The sequence below is a fragment of the Ascaphus truei genome, chromosome 2, assembly GCF_040206685.1.
Source record: "Ascaphus truei isolate aAscTru1 chromosome 2, aAscTru1.hap1, whole genome shotgun sequence".
NCBI classification, from domain to species: Eukaryota; Metazoa; Chordata; class Amphibia; order Anura; family Ascaphidae; genus Ascaphus; species Ascaphus truei.
In genome coordinates, this window is record NC_134484.1 from 468071143 (window position 1) to 468090840 (window position 19698).

General features: G+C 41.9%; 1 protein-coding gene across 2 annotated transcripts in view; it reads right to left on the bottom strand.

Moving 5' to 3' along the window:
• Positions 1-959: 959 nt before the first annotated feature.
• The window catches only part of LOC142487971 (uncharacterized), a 60023-nt gene continuing 41284 nt past the window's right edge, over positions 960-19698 (bottom strand). For both annotated transcript variants that reach the window (XM_075588201.1, XM_075588200.1), the window contains exons 3-5: positions 9073-9198; positions 7835-8326; positions 960-4943 (exon numbers count right to left, since the gene is read on the bottom strand). In XM_075588201.1, the coding sequence (XP_075444316.1) occupies positions 2062-4943; positions 7835-8326; positions 9073-9198 (3500 nt within the window). In that variant the 3' untranslated portion in view covers positions 960-2061. The remainder of the gene's footprint in view (positions 4944-7834; positions 8327-9072; positions 9199-19698) is intronic.

Here is a 19698-nt window from a genome sequence, read left to right on the forward strand (position 1 = left end):
TATACTCTTCCATCTGACGTAAGTAGGTACATGTGCTGCAACAACTGTCTGGGGGGGTAGAGGGGGGAGGAATCATCACACTCTCATTCCCCCCTCCCCCCCACCCGCCCAATTACAAGTAATTTCTCACATTTGTCTTGTTGCCTAAATAGAGCGATTAACCTCCACACTATTGACAAAAAATAGAAATGACAAGATTTGGAATCCATGGTTCAAATGGATGGTAACAAAATTACTTGGTCAGAGTTAGTCAAGGGGCAGCCCAACCTCGGACAAAAGGTCAGTGGCAAGAAAAATAAATTAAAATGTAGGGAATGGCACAAAAAGACATTAACATTTCTGGCATAGCTTTGTTCTTTTGCTTATAAGGTTTACCACATTTTTGTGGCTCGGGGCCTATGAAGATGAAGTCATTTGTAGGATGGAAGGAAAGCAGAGAGGAGTGGCCGTTATGCCTCTGTATTAACATGTAACCATACTAACCGCATTTGCTACTAGTTTTTTTTTTATATACTTTGATGCAGATTAGGCCATTTTCGGACAAAATTTAACATTGAAGTCAATTACGAATTTCAGCACTATCGGTCGCATTGGCGCATAAGTGGTAAGCTCCAATACTCAAGGGCCACCAACAGGTCAGGTTGTAAGGATACCTCTGTTTCAGCACAGGTGGCTTAAATCAGTAGATCAGTCGTTGACTGAGCCACTGATTGAGCTACCTGTACTGAAGCAGAAATGTCCTTAAAACCCAACCTGTTGGGTAGCCCTTGGTGGCAAGCGTTGGCTACTCCTGCTTTGACAGGTCTAGAATTAGCCCCTTAAATCAGGCCCACGATTTTATTTTAAACGCGGTTAAACCGCAGCCTGGGTGTAACTTCTGTCCGGATTCTTTCATATCACACTCACTTAAAGGTCTTCGCCCTGTTCAAATTCAGAAACTTACAAAAAAAGTAAGAACCTTTTAGAGCTGTAAAATTTTTATTGAGTAAAAAGTATTTGAGTTGTTAAAAAAAAAACAAAAAAACATTACCACCTCACCCTTGTGTCTCTGAGGTAGGAGTGATAGATCAGGTAACTAATACTATACTGGTTACTGTAAAACATGGAAATAGAAAAATATTTACAATTTCAAATATTGGCAGCAATTTCTATTAACAAACAGTATAAACAGAGCATTAAAACCTCATGAATAACTCATTGCGGTAGCTCGTACTATCTTGGGAATGCGGTCTCACTTATTCACATGCTTACATCGTGTGCTTTATTAAGAATAGTTTTCACTTTCGAAAGCTGGAAATTCATAATTTTATTATATAAAATGGACTGTACATTATTATTATTTCAAACACCTTCATTTTCGTAATCCATACTGCTTTTCCTTAAAAGTTTGACAGTAGCATTCAATTAATCTGTTTTTGCAAACAACAACAAAACTGTGAAAATGCTTCTATTGTAATGGAAAAGGTAAATAAAAAAAAAATACAATTCTGTCCAGGAACGTAAAGGGAAAAAAAAGGAAAAGAAAAACATGAACCATGTGACCCTCTGGTACCGATCCATGCTCCCCCAACATACGGGGATCCACTGGTTCTGGATGGTTGTGTATACACTACAAACATGGCCACCAACATAAAGCCATGACGTCACCCCTATTTGTCCACCATAGCAATCCGTAACCCTGGCTGCCATATTGGATCTCCAATTTGCCCGGTGGACTCCTGTTTCACCCTACGCTTGTGGATTCAAAAACCGAGAGGTGGTTTCGAGAGGAGAGGAGGGGAGGGTGGGGGGAGCCCGAGACATCGGTAATTCAGATAAGATAAATACGATTTTCAAGGAGATATTTGCCAAACAAACAGGAGCATTGAATTTTCAAGAGACCTTTAACTTCCAGTATTTCTCACACAAATAAAATAAATTCACAAACACTTACATAAATCGAGGAGTCATCAAAAATAAAATAAAAAGGGGCATTTAGAAAAAAATAAAGTGGGAGCTTTAATACTTTGGCCAGTCCATTAAAGTAAAAAGAAACATCTGTTGCCTTGTGAACTGTCCAAACTACACTGTGACTACATACACAGTGCTGCCATCATCACCTTGGGTAGTATATAGAATAGTTGGAGAGTCCCCATCTGTTGCCCCAGAAAGGTCTTCTGTTTCAGAAGGTTCTTTGCCTCGCAGATCACAACCGTTGTTTTCTGCTGAGGATTTTACAGCTTCGTGAATTCTCTGGTGGGAACTTAAGCTTTCAGGGCTGCTAAAGCTTTCCGCACACTGACTGCATTTAAATAGTCGCTCTACTGTAAGGGTTGACTTGGCAGTGTTGGATAATGTCTGCTGGATTTTACACAAAGCGCTGGGCTCACTGGCCTTTCTGACAACAACACCAGCACTCTGATGATCAGGAAGACTTCGAATATTGGTACAACAAGTCTGTCCAACATGCGTGTGTCCATTAACATCAGCAGAAGGGATTTTCCATACAGGTGCAGTAACTGGTCCAGCATTTACAATCCCCAAGCCACCATTCCCATTCAACGATTCACATGCAACAATTGCAGAATTGTTAATACCCAACGCCCCTTTGCCACCGTGGGCTGTGGCATTCCCTGCGAGTGTAACAGGAGTGCCCTTTCCCATACTGAAAGCTCCATCAATGGTAAAAATAGTTGTATTCCCATTTCTCAAGCCCCCGTTGATAGGAACAGGATGACCAATTGCCAGACCTCGGTTTACGTTAACAGGAGCGATATTGCGAAATTGCAAATTCCTACTGAGTGCAACAGGAGCACCATTCCCAGTGACTACGCCTCCATTAACAGTGACAACTGTAGCATTCCCCATTCCAACTCGGCCGGAAGGGACATTGTCCTTGGAAGCAATAGAAGGTGTAGTGAGAAAAAATCTCGAATTGGCATCTACGAAAATAGTCTGTTGCATTGTTTGACTTCCACTAGTCACTGGAACTGCTTTTATAGCACTACTGTTAACCTTTCCAAGATTAGTATTATTCACATTGAGGCTCCCGGCAATACGGGCTGTTTGATTAACATTAACAGTGACCGGGTTTGCTTGTCCAGACTGTATGGTCATGGGGATAGAATTGGTTTGACCAATTATCGATGTCATAGTCACAGAGGCAATCTTGGCATTGCCATTTCCTGGTTTTGTGCCAGTGGGAACTGTATTGGTTTGTAAAAGTCTTGGGTTCTTGCTTAACAGCAGGTTTTTAGCTTGATTAACTCCTGTGACTGGGCTTTCTGCAATATTCATAGGAGTGGCAAGCATAATTCCTGAGCTCCCAACTGTAACGGGAAATGTCAGCATAAAGCTTTGATTCCCATTAACTGCAACAGGAAGAGATGCACCTCCAAGGCCTGGATTCCCAGTCACAATAATTGGGGAAGATTGCTGCATTTGAAGTTTATTAACCAGAACAGGACCACCAGGTGGCACACCTTGACCTTGAATGTTCCTAAGTGAGGGAGCAGCAGGAGTAGATCCATTACTCTTGATGTTGGCGACTGGGGTTGATAAACTGGGAGGATTACTTTGTTTGTTTTCTTTATCATCGATAATAATTATTGGAGACGATGGATGTTTACTTTCCCGATTCACAACTTTGACATCTGGGGGTACAGAAAGCCCAGCTACTTGGATGCTGCTAATAGTAACTGGAGGTGTGGTACGTCTAGTTTGATTCCCGCTTTTAGCATCAGGAGGTGTAGCTCGCCCTATGCTTTGGCTACGACTTGTTGGAAAGCCAACACCACTGACAGTAACTGGGGGCGTATCAAGTCTTCCTTCCCTGGCTGTGGGAGGTGTAGCACGTGCAGTGAATTGGCCGTTACCTGTGTTAGATGAAGGTGAGGCACGTTTTTCTCCTCGATGCTCAACAATGTTTACTGGAGGACTGGCTTGTTTAACAGCTTGGTTGCTATTTTGAGTGATGGGGGGAGTGGCACGTTTAACTACATAGTTATTACTAAAATTTGCTGATGTTCCCGCACGCCAGGCTTCCTGACCACTCACAGCTGCTCCTGATGACATTGCATGTTTGACTATATGACCATTTTGAATGGTTACTGTAGTAGAGGGGCTTTTGTCATTTATGGTTTCCCAACTCTTCTGATGCCCAGTTTGACCGATAATAGCTTGCGGTTGTGAAAAAGGCTGTAAACCTCTGGCCACCCTGCCATTTCCTTGGTTTGAATAATGCCAAGCATCTTGTCTTTTAATATTGTTTGGGTGCATGCCACTCTTATCTCTGTAGCCGTCACTGCTAGTGACAATTGGAGCCGAGTGTCTAATCCTCTGGTCATTAACAGAACTAGGGCTTCCATTAGCTGTGAACATTGGCATGGTCTCCAAGGCAGCCAATGGAGGCATTGTTTGTCTCATCCTTTGATTCCCACTGTTAGTAACTGGGAGTGTTCCAGATTTATTGACTTGATTTGCACAATGTGTAGATGAATAACCTGCATTACTTCCAATGATGGCATTGCCTGCTGTATTATCAGACCTTCCATTCATTGTGTTAGGTAAATTTGGATCGGAGGGTCTACGATATCCAGCATAGAGCGGAGATAACTGTCCCATTCCCAAGTTCCCATGAGGACTCACTGGAGAAGTTGTAGGTCTTATCCCTTGTCTCCCATTAGAATGATGAGGTGAGGTTACACTACCATTGAAGTACGGGTTTGGAGGAGAGGTATAGCTGTTCCTTTGGTTCCCCTCAATAGCACCAGGAGCTGCATGATGTAGTCTCTGTTGATCCCACTGACAGCTCATCCTGCATTGGTTGTTGCAGAAAGTTCCACAGGCCTGACACGGGACACCAATGTTTCTTCTATCTTGGAATGACGTGTCACTTGTACGTTGAGGCTGAGAGTTACCACAGGGGTACTGTTCCCTTCTACTCTGGTTTCCGGGCTCAGCACCTGAAAAAAATGAGGCAGAAATCATGAGGATGTCCCGTGTGGAAACTCTGTATCGTGCAAATATCCTACCAGACGAGAGATGTTTGCTTGAAGGGAATGACCAAGCCATTTACTCCTTTATCTTTCTGCACTCCAATTGTTATTTGTGACAGAAATGCATGGTATCAGGGAAATACTATCATGGTATTGGTGATGGTTTCCATTTGTACTTAAAATTCTAACCAAAAAAAAGTGTTAAAAAGTAATTTATGATTATCTTCTTCCAAGATTATAAATTCCAGCATTCAAGTTTTTGGCAAATAAACAAACGTTTATTTCTCATAGTACTCAAACACACACATACCCAGTAAGCTCATATAAGCCCCAAAATAAACCACTAAATATATATATGTATACAAATGTCAAAAAGGAGTGCTACTGGGCATGGCAATATAAACTAGAAACAAACAGAGCCCAGTGCTACATCCAATGGCAAAAATACACAATGGAAAAAAAATCATTATATATATGCTGTATATATTATAAAAGGGTCATTTAGTTTAAGACTTTGGCCAAAGTATTGTAATTCACAGGTCCTAACACTGATTAAAATTCTTAATAACCTGTACAATACTAGGAATGATCATAATTGATCTGTCCTAATCAGCTGCACAGGTCTTTGCATGCAGCTGATTGTGACAGATCTAATACAGCGCATTCTTCCTGGTATTGTCCAGGTTAATAAGAATTTCAATCAGATCTAGAACCATGCAGTTGATTATGACAGATCAATTATGATCATTCTTCCTAGTATTGTACAGGTTATTAAGAATTTTAATCAGTGTTAGGACCTGTGAATTATGGTCATGCTTTGGAGGGGCTCACAGGCGTACAATACTTTGGCCAAAGTCTTAAACTAAATTACCCTTTTATTCAAGAGATATGTTAGGTATTTAACTGTGTATTTTTGCCATTGGATGTAGCACTGGGCTCTGTTTGTGTTTGTTTGTAGTTTCTCATAGTACGCACAGATATACAGTATGTGGTATACAAATCAAGTTCTTTCATGTGTTCTCAAGATGGCAACTTGTAACAGCAGAACTGGCTGCACACTATATCAGCACCTGTCACAGGCTGAGAGACAGCAACTACCCCCCGCCCTCCCCCCCCCCACAACTGTTACCCATGTACGGTGTAATCATTGTAACCTACCCCCTATTATTTATGCTTTGGCAATACTGAAATGTTCTTTCGTCATGCCAATAAAGCTTAGCAGATTTGATTGACTATTTTTTTCATGATGTATCCCTTCCTAGACCGGATGTTCTCCTCTCCTCTAACCTTCAATATCCTCTTGTATTCTTGGACACCATATATTACATATTGGGCGTTTCCGATTCTTACGTGTATTATCTGTATTAGGCCTTAACAGGTTTAGTCTACGTGGCATATAATATGAATAGCGTGGCATATAATATGAATAAGCGTTTCGCGTAGGGCTATCTTTTTTACACTGTTGGACTTTGGACCTTGGATCTGAGGGACAGGCAGGTTGTTTATTGAGTGTTATGGTTCGGTGTGAGATAAGGAGGAGAGGAGATCGCCGTTTCTTTTCCAACTCCGTTGGAAGGGCTGTCAGGCTATGACGCATCGTCCGGGGATGTCACTACCGGTTCCGGTTTACGATCCATTCCGAGACGTCACTTCCGGTTCCTGATAAGGACACACGGAGGAATACACGGCGCTCCAGGCCCTCTGTGAACTCTCGCCACATGGAAACAAGATCTCAACAGTCTTATTGCCTTTTACCTTCTGTCGTCCTGTGAGTGTCACTCAGGTTTTACTCAACCGGATTGGTGTTCCAGACATTGTCCAGCATTTTATAAATCTAGTTATATTAAACTTACCTTTTATTTCAGCTTTGCTTCTGTGTTTGTTAGTCTTGTTAGTATGTCCTGTGAGTTTATGTCTGTATGAATTATCATAGCTGTGTTGCACTAAATATCTCTTTCTTTCGTTTCATGTTCAATACCCCATGAATGAAGTCCCATCAGGCCATCTCAAGATCTAGAGATTGCTGATCACCCTGGGACTTGAATTATCTCTACTGGACATCCAGGACTCCACCTAATTGGACTCATTAGGCGCCAGTATCCCTCTTTGTTTTATGTATCTGTTCTGATTGTACCATCAGATTTCCTCCAGGCTGCCTAGCTTGCCACTAGGGTTAACCCTCATATTAGGGTTTATTGTGTTACTTCCATTAGCGCTATTCTACATCACCTTTTTCTGTATTATGCCATGTAGACCAAACACGTAAAGACCATATTCAGAGAGAACTTGGAATAGGAAGAGCTGCGTATACAGTAGAGTATTTCTCTGCATAAAAACTGGGCAGAACTGCAAACCAGTTAGGAAGAGGAACACAGGACGACACCAGGAAGGAGAAGGATAATATCAGAACGGGGCGAAACCAGCAGAAAGAAAAGGACCACCGTTTGCCATCTTTGAGAATACATGCAAGAACTTGATTTGTATACTTCAATCTGTGAAAACGTTTTTTTTTTTATGTGCCAAACTCGAAGGCTGAAATTTCATATCTGGGAAGAAGATGCAATGGACATACAATTTTTTACAAGGGCTTTCGGAGACACAGCATGACAGGGCATACAGAGGTTTCTAGAGGGCACACAGGATCTAGAGCAGGGATCACCAACTCCAGTCCTCAAGGGCCACCAGTAGGCCAGGTATTAGGGATAGTCTGACAGCCACCAGTGCAGAAGCAGGGGTATCCTTAAAACCTGAGCTGTTGGTGGCGCTTGAGGACTGGAGCTGGCCACTCCTGCTCTAGAGGCACACAGAGAGTTAGGGGGGAATCCCAGACAGACTGAGTCCAAGAACTGCATACTTACTGCCCGTGTTGCTCCCAACAGGGCCCGGAGCGGCTGACTGTTTATTTTCAAAACTGTTGGACATTGAATTCCCCGACCTCTCAGGCATCGTAAATGGTGAATTGGGATCTCCAGAACTTCTATAGCCAGCAGAATGGGGCGTCAACGGCCCCCCTCCTACATGCCCGTAGCTGGCAACTGGGGGTGTTGCCTGTCGGATTCCCGCACTCCCGTTGGCATAGCGAGGCGGTGCTACATTCCCACTGTAGTACTGTGGAGGAGTGGACACGTATTGTTTTCCCTGGCTCCCTTCCGTAGGAGATAAATGATACAGTCTCTGTGTCTCCCAATGAAAGCTCATCTGGCACTGGTTGTTACAGTATGTTCCGCAAGCTTGGCATTGCAATCCGTTGCTGCTCCTTTCCTGGGTTGATGAGATATCCCCTGGACGCAGAGGGTTGAAAGGTTCATACGTAACCTGCCCAGGCTCCGTCTTTATCACGGGCTCAGGATCTGCAAGGCAATACCAGATATTGTGAAGCACACGCGTATACAGGTAATTATGCCTACACATTTATTTATATTTTCTTGTCACAGAGAGATACCAGAACTGGTTGAGTGTGTGATTTAAAAAAAAAATGGTTTGCATAATTGGCTGCCTTTCTTCATGCATTTAAATATTCACTATTTCCAAATGCAAAGCCCATTTCTAATTGGACAGAGTACCAACTTGTTCAAGTGTTCAGAGTTTAATGAACATTCTCGAATATATTTCTATACCACGTGTGAGCACATTCGCACGTCTCAGACAGGTCTGCAACCCTGCCCTTCCCCATTATCTCTTAGCATACAGTGCTTCCAGGGATTCTGGGTAATGACATGCAAATGAGCAGTGTCAACTTTTACTTCATGTTCATTTTAACATGGACACCCTACAAGCATATGCCTGCCGCATTATGAGGCTTTTCAGCCCAGCCTGGGCTAAAGAAGTGCAGAACCAGTAACCCTACTCACAGACAGGTGTCTCGATCTTTTGGGTATCATCAATGCGACGCTGGTTATACTGGCTTTGCAATCTGAAGCTGCCACAGGTTTCAACCACACATTATAGAAGTTATAATATATTTCTATAACCTTTTGCCTCAATATATGGTAACAAATATTTCAGCATTCCAGAGTCTGCGCCTGTCACCTTCCGTCGCAGAATGTAGTAACAAACTATTACAAATACAAAGAGAAATACAAAGTGCCAGTTTTACCTTTGCCGCCGACTAGTAAACCCGCTGGTTGGGATCCCTGGAGTTTTCTCTTCTTGGAATAGAGAGGACAAGGATCCTCGCCTCGTTCGATCAGACACACAATTTCCGGCTTTGGAATTTGATATCCTGTGCAAAGGAATACATTTGTGAATTAGTTCAATGAGAAGACAGCGGCTCTCCAACCAAGCCATACCTCTACCCATTGGCAAGAGAAGACGTAGTAGCGAAACGATGCGCAGCACATGATGGTCCCACATGGACACATCGTTAGAAATAGTGTCCAGGTCCAAGCGCTATCCTGATTACTTCCAAACAATGGAAACAGTTCTATCTTAAGGATGACCACAGTAGTGCTAGCCATTTCCCAGAATTCCATCCTCACTATTTACTGGCTCTCTCTACCAAGTGTGGAAGAAACAAAGTCAACTCTGACTTTAGGGAAACAAGTCTGAGACTTTTATGCATATTGCTCAGCAGTAGCAAGAGTGACAGTACATATGATCAGACATGAGTCTGATTACCATAAGCACTGAAAATCTTAATCCTAAACAGTCTATTTTATACCAAAAGAAGAGCGAGGCGTGATCAATATTACACTGTGTCGTGTCACTGGGTGGGTACTTGCGGTTTCCGGCAGTTACACAGTTACTTGATACAAAAATCAGCATATGTTCTTGCAAAGAAGACAACACGGACACAACAAAAATACATTTTACCCCATTTCAAGGACAAGGACTCTTGGTTTCCTGTTCAACTGTCGCTTATATCTCCCCGCTCACATATTCAAAGTAAACCATTAAAACAGAAGACGATGGTTTAAGCTAAAGTAGGGCATACAAACTCCTGCACCTCTCTTAAAAACCTGCACTTACCCACACTGCCTTTCTATAGCAGAACACAAAAAAATATCCAAGAAGGATAAGAAAGATTCCTCTTATTGCACTCTCTATTATATCGTCCTAGAAAAAAAAAGTGCTTTTTTTTGCCATGTAGGCTCTTAAATTGGTACAGACTATAAAAACCGAAAATACATTTTTAAGTTTTATTACATCAAAAAATCTTAATAAGTGACTCTGTGATTTATATACAGTGATAAAGGTTTAAAAGGTCCTCTCACACGGGGGTAGAGTGGTAAGAGACTATGTATGTATGTATGTATGCATGCATGTATGTATATATATAGATTAAAAAGGATCTCATATGTTACTCACATATATACCTCTCCACTATGTGATTTCATACAAATTAGCTAGATGTGTATTAAACCAAGTGTTAACAATATTCACAGTATACAGAGTCGTTAGATATTAGTATATATTATTTGTTATTATACTGAGCTGTCAAGAGTGGGTTTAAATAAACAGACACACATTAACGTGTTTTATAGTCTGATTAATATATATATATATATATATATATATATATATATATATATATATATATATATATATATATATATATATATTAGTCTCTTACCACTCTACCCCTGTGTGAGAGGACCTTTTAAACCTTTATCACTGTATATAAATCACAGAGTCACTTATTAAGATTTTTTGATGTAATAAAAAACTTTTTTATTTTTGGTTTTAATAGTCTGTACCGATTTAAGAGCCTATATGGCAAAAAAAAAAAAAGCACATTTGTTTTGCTAGGACGATATAATAGAGTGCAATAAGAGGAATCTTTCTTATCCTTCTTGGATATTTTTTTGTGTGCTCCTATATCATCCTCATATACCCTATTACGAAAATATCGAACTATCTATTTTTCATAAAAGGATGAGCGGTTAAACTACATTATTTTGGTAACTTTCTATAGCAGAGCAAGCTTTTTTGCCCATAATACATTGCTATACTAAAGTGAGGCCTGAAGTTTTTTATTCTACACAAGTGAGGGTAGTGGCATCACCACACTGGAGTTCTGATTCCATCTGCATTCTTGTTCCATCCCATGCAGCAGGTGATTTCTAGGGGAATGTTTCCTATTTGGGAAGGTCCACGATATTTGAGAGGGGCCTGTAGGAACAGCACCTTTTATTGAAAAGTGGGAAGTCATCCAAACTTAAAAATTGACAGTATGGGTTGACTCCCCAACATGGTTCTGTCACAAGGCATGAAGCCAAAAATAAAAAAAGACACACGTTATTAAATCTTGGCTTTCAAATGAAATCTTGGCTTTCAAATGTTGTACAATAATACCATCAACTGCCTTCATGCACCCACTTCTGGGGTGAAGTTCTTAAAGTACATTTCCAATACATAGATTTGCACATGAGTTCTCCAACGGACTAGGGGCCAAAGCAATATTATTACATTAATATCTTTATCATATCATATTACACTATTACCCAAAGCGCACGTACCGTAAAGATAACACCTCTTCTAAAAGGAATCCCACCTTCCACCCTACCAAAACCCTCCTCCTTACACCACTTCCTTAGCCAGGCATTAACCTCCCTAATCTCCGACCGTCTCCCTGGGGTAGCGCTAGGCACTGGAAGTATTTCAGATAATACTACCTTGGAGGTCCTTGCCTTAAGCTTACGGCCTAGATCCCCGAAATAATTTTTTAGGACCCGCCACCTTTCTCTGTCATTGGTGCCAACGTGGGTGCCAACATGTACCAAGACCGCCGGGTCAGTCCCAGCCCTTCCCAACAACCTGTCTACTCGATCCGCAATGTGCTGAACTCAAGCCCCTGGGAGACAACCAACTGTTCGGTACATGTGGTCATGGCAATAGATTGTGTTGTGGTGGTAGGGGACTCAATTTAATAGGAAGCAATGTTCTGCCAACTTAAAGCAGCAGTCCTATCTGGCCATTTTTTACATTTATAGGAGCTCAACCGCAGTATTCTTGGCCCGGTGACCCCCCAGGTACTGAGATACTCACAGATTATTATGTTCTTGCTCCCTAGAGGTAAATTCAATTGGAATGCCAAATTTTGCAGTGTCCCATGGGCCAAAGGGAAGCTGCTGAAGCTTTCTATTGGATGGCAATTGAAAATCCCCATCAAAAAACATCAGTAACAATACCAAGTATCTCAGGAACCAGGAGGGTCCCCGTAGTGAAAATAATGTGGCTCAGCTCCAGGACACCCATGCACCCAACCGGTAACAAATAAACTGTACACAAATCTGGCGGGACTACTTTGAAAACTCAAATAACAGAAGAATGTTGGGAAAGTATGGAGGACGGGGGACTAATAGTTACGGGATTTCCAAGTTCCCATTGTAAATAGACAACACTCGGACATTAAGGAGGTGCTTCGTGCACAGGGTTGTTGAAGCTTGGCCACTGTCACAAAATATTTCTCTAGTCCCTAAAAAGAGGGGCGTGTGTATGTATATATTGTATATAAATATATATATTTTTTACACTTGTTTTACAATATGAAAATTCAATAGAAACTAGCACATGAGAAGGCAAAAACAAATACAAAAACAAACAAAAAGAACACAAATAGAAGGGGGAAGGGTAAAGGTAGGGTGGGCACCTGGGAGGTGGCGGGGGGTAGGATCCACCAGAAGCTTATGACAATTTTGATAAGACCAAGGAGTCAACACAATAGGCTCCGAGTGACCCGACATGCAGAGCAAATCATTCTTAAAATCTAAAAGGGATCACCACATGGGTTTCAACCCACTGATCAATAATCCTTCTGGTCCGTTTCATTTTAGTTTAAAAACTTCCTATTTACCATTACGTATTGTGCACCTTATTTGGTTTATTTTTACCTGCATTATGTCATGTATAATAATCTCAGTAATAAACTGTGGTGCTATATCAAATCACTGGGAATATTCTGTCATATCTGTTATTTTGCTTTCTGTAGTTACACTTTTAGGAATAAGACTACATATTAAAAAACAAACCAAAAAATAAATAGATCAGTTTATTCACCAAAAATCATACAAGTATAAACTTTAAATAATGATGCCATGTTTATCCTGATCCCTGTAAGCAGGGCATCCTGAAGTTACATTTGGGCTTTACGGCCTCTAGCTCTGTCTAGTAGGAAAAGGACAGCGATGGTCCACACATAACACACACATGATGAATCAAAGTCGAATTTATTTGGTTTCGACATTTCGGCTTCCAATAGAGCCTCTCTCAAGAAAACGTAGTAAACGCTTCTAACCCCTTCTATAAAAATATGCGAATTAGGCCATTACATAGAAAATACAGTGATACCAGTGAAGAATAACACAACCAAAATAATGTGTCAAGTTAAAAGCGGCATCCAGGGACACGGATCCAGTAGAACTGGATATGGAAGATCAAGAAAAACATAAATGGTAGTAGTGTAGCATGTAGCAAAATGTAGCTATATGGTAAATATGGTAATTAAGGTCACAGTTGGAAATCATAACGGGTTAAAGGAGGGATGAAAAGTTCAGTCCGCGCTCTAGCTCTTTAAACTTGGAGTGTTGGTCCCTCTCAGTTCTCTTGCTGCTTCTGTGTTTATGAGGTGTCTCCCCCACCTCCAAATGTGGTCTCCACCGGAACCCCGATGGTGATACCAATATCAGCAAAACAAGAAAAACACAAAAGCGCACCAAGATGAGAGATAGATATTGTATTAGCAACAAATAATAAAATTAGTAACTTACATATAAAATTTCTTTAATAATCCCCGATTCTGGTGTCTATCACAGGAGTAGGGCATCACATAGGAAGTATGAAGGGTAATCTCAGTTCTGAGAGATCAGACCCGCGCGCTGGGGCTGTCTCTGTTCACTCTCCTGTCCTCCACGTGTGGTAGCGTGGTGCGGAGTGTAGCGCGCATGTGCAGGAACCGGGGCCTTCAATAGGTGTCCTTAGGATGCCTGTCCGTTTTTGATAGCATAGAAACGATCGGAAATAAGCAGGAACGGTACACTTGAGTGTGTACTGGTGGTGGGTAGTAAAACCGCCAGCCACAACAGTCGCAACGCGTTTCGTTTAACAAAGTAAACTTCTTCAGGCAGTCTTGCCTGAAGAAGTTTACTTTGTTAAACGAAACGCGTTGCGACTGTTGTGGCTGGCGGTTTTACTACCCACCACCAGTACACACTCAAGTGTACCGTTCCTGCTTATTTCCGATCGTTTCTATGCTATCAAAAACGGACAGGCATCCTAAGGACACCTATTGAAGGCCCCGGTTCCTGCACATGCGCGCTACACTCCGCACCACGCTACCACACGTGGAGGACAGGAGAGTGAACAGAGACAGCCCCAGCGCGCGGGTCTGATCTCTCAGAACTGAGATTACCCTTCATACTTCCTATGTGATGCCCTACTCCTGTGATAGACACCAGAATCGGGGATTATTAAAGAAATTTTATATGTAAGTTACTAATTTTATTATTTGTTGCTAATACAATATCTATCTCTCATCTTGGTGCGCTTTTGTGTTTTTTCTTGTTTTGGGGTTAAAGGAGGGGCTTGGAAATGGTAGCCCAACAAGATTTGGACACTAATTATGCCACATATTGAACCAATTCAGAGAGTGCCCGGTTTGCCCAGTTTGCCAGACACACAAACAGACACACCGAGATACACAAAAACAGACACACCGAGAGACTCAGAGACACCGACACACATAGACACAGACAGACAGAGACAGACAAAAGGGGGGGGGGGGGGGAGAAAGAGAAGAAGGTATCCTTACTCAGAGAGGGGTCAATTGACATAAGCTTGTCCAATCATTTAAAACCTCCCGGAAGACCTAAAATTATCCTAGAAAATAACTAATAAAAATCGATTTACATATGTCTGCCCAGTTATTTACAACCTCCTAGAAGTCCATGCACAGGTGGGATAAGAAAAACAACTTGGGGCAGTTGATTCTCGTATACTAAACCAATTTCACCAAATCAGGCCGAAACAGCAGAAGACCGTAACGCCCAATCCATGGCAGTGGGGAAGCCCTATAAATAAGCCTTTGGAAGTTGGAGCCCTGGGAGAGGAGACCTGGTAGAAGATACAGAGGACTGCAGAAGAAGATTGGGTGAATACTAAAGAAGCGCAGGAGAAACATCCCAGAAAAAGGCCAGAAGGAATAGAGCGGCCCTACTATACCGTCAGGCCTTCTGCCGTGTATGAGTAACTATACGGTCAGTCTCGTGATTTAATGTTTATTCTCGAATGCTTGTGTTTGTTTTAATATTTATGTAAGGTTTTCTTCCATATATATTATTTTTCTATGCCTGGTTATTATGTGGACATGAGAGACTATATATCTATATGATATATATTTTCTGTACTATGTGTAGTGATCAAGCTTGCTATTACCATCAATATAACATTTATATTATCACTTGATTGTGTGTGTGTTTTTTTTTGTTACGCCTCCCCAAAGAATTTGAAATACGTACGGCTGTGTGGTTTTTTTTTATTTTTAGTCATCTTTTTTCAACAAAATTAACAAATCATTCCCCCATTCAGAAATCTGAAAGTAAGGAGACATTTTCAGTTATTGAAAAACAATTTAGTCGTGGTCTTCCTCCTAAAGACACAAAAGGGAAGTTCTTATAACGCTTAATGCTCCAATGAATGTCATAAAGGCCATCCCATTCAGGGACCATCATAAAGAAGGCCCAAAAGGTTACATCTATTACCATCTATTTGCCCAATTAAATACAAATAACTTAAGAACTTTGGTTCAGCGGAACATTCAAAGAGCTGTGTTGATAAGTGAATAGAGCGACAGATTCCATGCATCCACTAGGGCAGGGGTGCGCTAAGTTTTTAACTTGCGCCCCCCCCCCCCCCCAGACTACACAGCAGACTGTTACATCGTTACATAGTAGAGGGTGTTGGGAAAAAAAAGACACAAGTCCATCAAGTTCAACCTATGCTAAATTTAGACGACAAATACTTATCCTATATTTGTATTTACATTGTATTGATCCAGATGAAGGCAAACAAAACGCCCCCGTGAAATACCGTCTAATGATCTCTCATAAGGGAAAAAATACATTCCATCCTGACTCCAAATATTGGTAAATCAGATTACTCCTTGGATCCACATCCCTCTCATGTTTACTTATTTGGTATATCCTTGCATACCTTTCCTTTCTAAAAAGAGGTCTGTTGTATGTGCCATCACAGTCTCCATGGGTAATTAATTCCACATTCGTACTGCCCTTGCTATAAAGAATCCTTTCCTTTGTTGCTGGTCATGAAAATATGATATTACATGTTTTAAAACAATCTGGTACCTCAGGGGTTATGTAGCTACAGTTTGATTACAGTCGATAACACCCCCCCCCCAGCCCCCAAGACACTTACCTGTGCCGGATTCCGGTTATGGGGTCCTAATGGCGTCTCCCGGCCTTCGCCGTCTTGTCGCCTTTAAAATCATGTTTTTCTCCTGCAGCACTATTCAAATGGCCGTGCGGCATCATGACGCCACGGCAACAGGACACTGCCGTCTCGTTACCATGGCAACACAGCATCATATGACGCTGCACGGCCATTTTGTATAGTGCTGCAGGAGAAAAACATGATTTTAATGATCAAGACAGAGAAGACCGGGAGACGCCAGGTGACACCACCACACGTAAGCAGTCAACAGTGGGCACAATGCAGTCGCCCCGGGCGTGTCAGCCTCAAAAGGAGACCAACATTCCTGCGATACCCCTTGTGCATCACAGAGAGGGGTGACAGTTCCAACCTTAGTTGAGGAACTTTATTAAAAATGAGAATATCATATGACGTCATCTTTAAGAGGTACATATTCAGCATCGTGGCAAAAAGACAAAATCAAACCATACCACACTGCATGGGGAAGTGGGGCCAAGGACAGATAACAGTTTCTCCTGCGACAATATACATTTAGCTGTCACATTTTAGGTGCAAGCATGCGCGTGAAGAGCACGAACGCAACAATGAAGATGGCGTCTAAGTATTAGAGAAAAGAAGTTACGAGTGCGTTTATATATTAAGGCAGGCATTTAACCGCCTTTAAGAGTTTTTTCTGTTATAAATACGTCAACCTAGCAGCTGATTTACGGCAGGGGTGGGCCTATGGTGTTAAGCCCTAATTTTTCATTCTAAATTACAATTCAACAGAGGTGCGTTTGGGACCAAACACATGAATTTTCATATTTCTATGCCAGTGACTTCTCTGGGGGGGGGGGGGGGGGGGGGGGTAACCGATGACATATCGTTTGTTTTATCCTGTTATCTTAAGAAACTGTTCTGCACTTATTTTATCTTTGCTTAGATTACAGAAAAAGGATATAAACAGAACACTGTATTTTATTAAAACATTCTTAATGCATTTATGCAGTAATGCTTTGGGGCTCTGAATGAACTGTTGCACACTTTGGAGAGAGTATTTACATGTTCAGACATTTTGCTACAACAGGTGTGTTACGTGCATAGTTTTTTCTATAAACCCGAGACCTTGGCAGATATACATTACATATTTTGCATACTTATTGGGTGGTGGCAGCGGAGAGATGATTGCAATTGAGCAAGGGGTTAACATTAACTAATTGTAAGTACCTTTGCGGAGGACAAAGGTGAGTTGGCTAGAGTAGCCGTGTGTATTAACCCTGGTTGCATATCTAAGTCACATGCTCACTTGCATGCTGTTCATGACAGATGGTATATGGGGACAGACTGAGGGGAGATATTGTTCATTTGAGGGACCTTTGCAAAGGTGAAAAGTGGGACAGCTTACAAGCTGTGTATTAACCCTTGTCCTGTAGGCAGGTTACGTACTCACTGGCATGCTGTATGTCACACTGGTGAAAATCGCCTTTCCTCCAAACTTAAGGGATGACCCCGTGTCATTTGTTCTGTCCTTAGGACGAATGATTATTTTGAAAACTCCTTGTACTGTCCCGAATATATTTGTATATAGTTATCATATCCCTTCTTAGGTGCCTCTTTTCTAATGTAAACAAATCAAAATTAGCTAGCCTCTCCTCATAAGACGGATTATCCATCCTCTTTATTAATTTGGTGACTTTTCTCTGCACTCTCTCTCTCGTTACATAATGTCTTTTAATATTCAAGGTGTGGTCTTACTAATGCTTTGAAGGGACCACTAGTATAAACAGAAAGTGCATTCACAGAGGAGGTCTCCAATAGAACTTTCAAAACTAAAATGGGGCTTGATGAGAAACATTCAAGGATACTAAGAGAGTGTAAGTGGTGCTGGGGTGAGGGAGGGTTGGGAAGGAAAATGGAGGGCTGGCAAACCATTAACATAACTATTTAACCCAGGGGAGACCAACTCTCGTCTTCAAGGGCCACCAACGGGTCAGGTTTCAAGTATATTCCTTCTTCAGCACAGGTGGCCCAATCGTTGACCGAGCTACTGAATGAGCCCCACCTGTGCTGAAGCAGGGATGTCCTGAAAACCTGACCAGTTGGTGGTCCTTGAAGACTGTAGTTGGCCACCCCTGATTTAACCGGCCACTATTACCAGGTATAGTACCAGGTGACTGGAGAAGCGCAAACGTAGTCCCAATCTATTGGACCTGAAACACCACCGGACTTAATGCTCAGAGGATTCTGGGTAACAAGAGAGACTGACTGTTCATAAGAAGGGAGACTGTTTAAGACTTGGCCAGTGGGATCCAGCAAGGAATGAGTTAATGTCTCAAAGAGCCACGGCAACATGAAGGAGGCCAACCTTGGAATTGATGACAAGACAGTATCCCACACAGCCAGGGCCAGCAACAGATAGCACGTAACAAAGGAGATACAGTTATGGAAGAAGGGAGGTATTTGGGGCATGAGCAGAGAGACTGCTAGAAATAAGAATGATTAGTGCGACAGCTCTTCTAAGATATAAGTATAAGCCCTGAATAAGATCCCGCTGTCCTGATCAGAGAAGAGGACTCTTGATTGCTTTGTCCTGCACGCAAAGGACAGCGCTGGCTATGTCACTCGTATTGATGCTGTGCTCATCATAAGCGATTTCTACTCTTTGAACACACCCCCGTGCCAGCCTCACCTTTTTACACACTTCCCAAGAGAGGAAGCCAGCTGCCAACCATGGGCTGGAGAGACTGAAGGCAATAGCGAGGAACTTAATGGAAACACTGCTGAAAAAAGAAAGCCAGCATCAAATGCTTTACAAATCCAGAAGTGATGGGGAACGCCAGAGGGATGCGAGGTGTGCATATACAGGGAGCTGTATTAGCCAAAGTATTTTCCAAATGTTTACTTTTGTGTTTGAAGAGTATATTCCCATTATGTACAAGACAAAAGAGCAAAAAGAAATACCCTTTTGATATGTGCGTCAATACAATCCATACAATGATAAGTAATTAGCTAAGTTGCCGATCGATAGGTGAAGATTTGGCTTGGGGGTTCACTAAATGGCTGTTGTCAAGAGAGAGGGGATTTGGCCCGGGATTAAAGGGGTTACACCCCATTTGGCCACCCTCTACTCTCACCTGGGAAGCAAGGGGTTAACTGGACTGGGGTCCAGTAATGTGTTTTTGCCTTGCTTCAGCCATCCAACGGTTTATTCCACTGTATAAATGTATTGTTTCTGGGCCAGTGTCTGCACCACACACACACTGGGGCTTAAGGGGTTAATGAGCTGCAGTTTAGGAAAATACATTAGGATGCGTGGTGTCTTTTAAGAAATATCTGGGCTTCAAAAGGCTTGATTGAA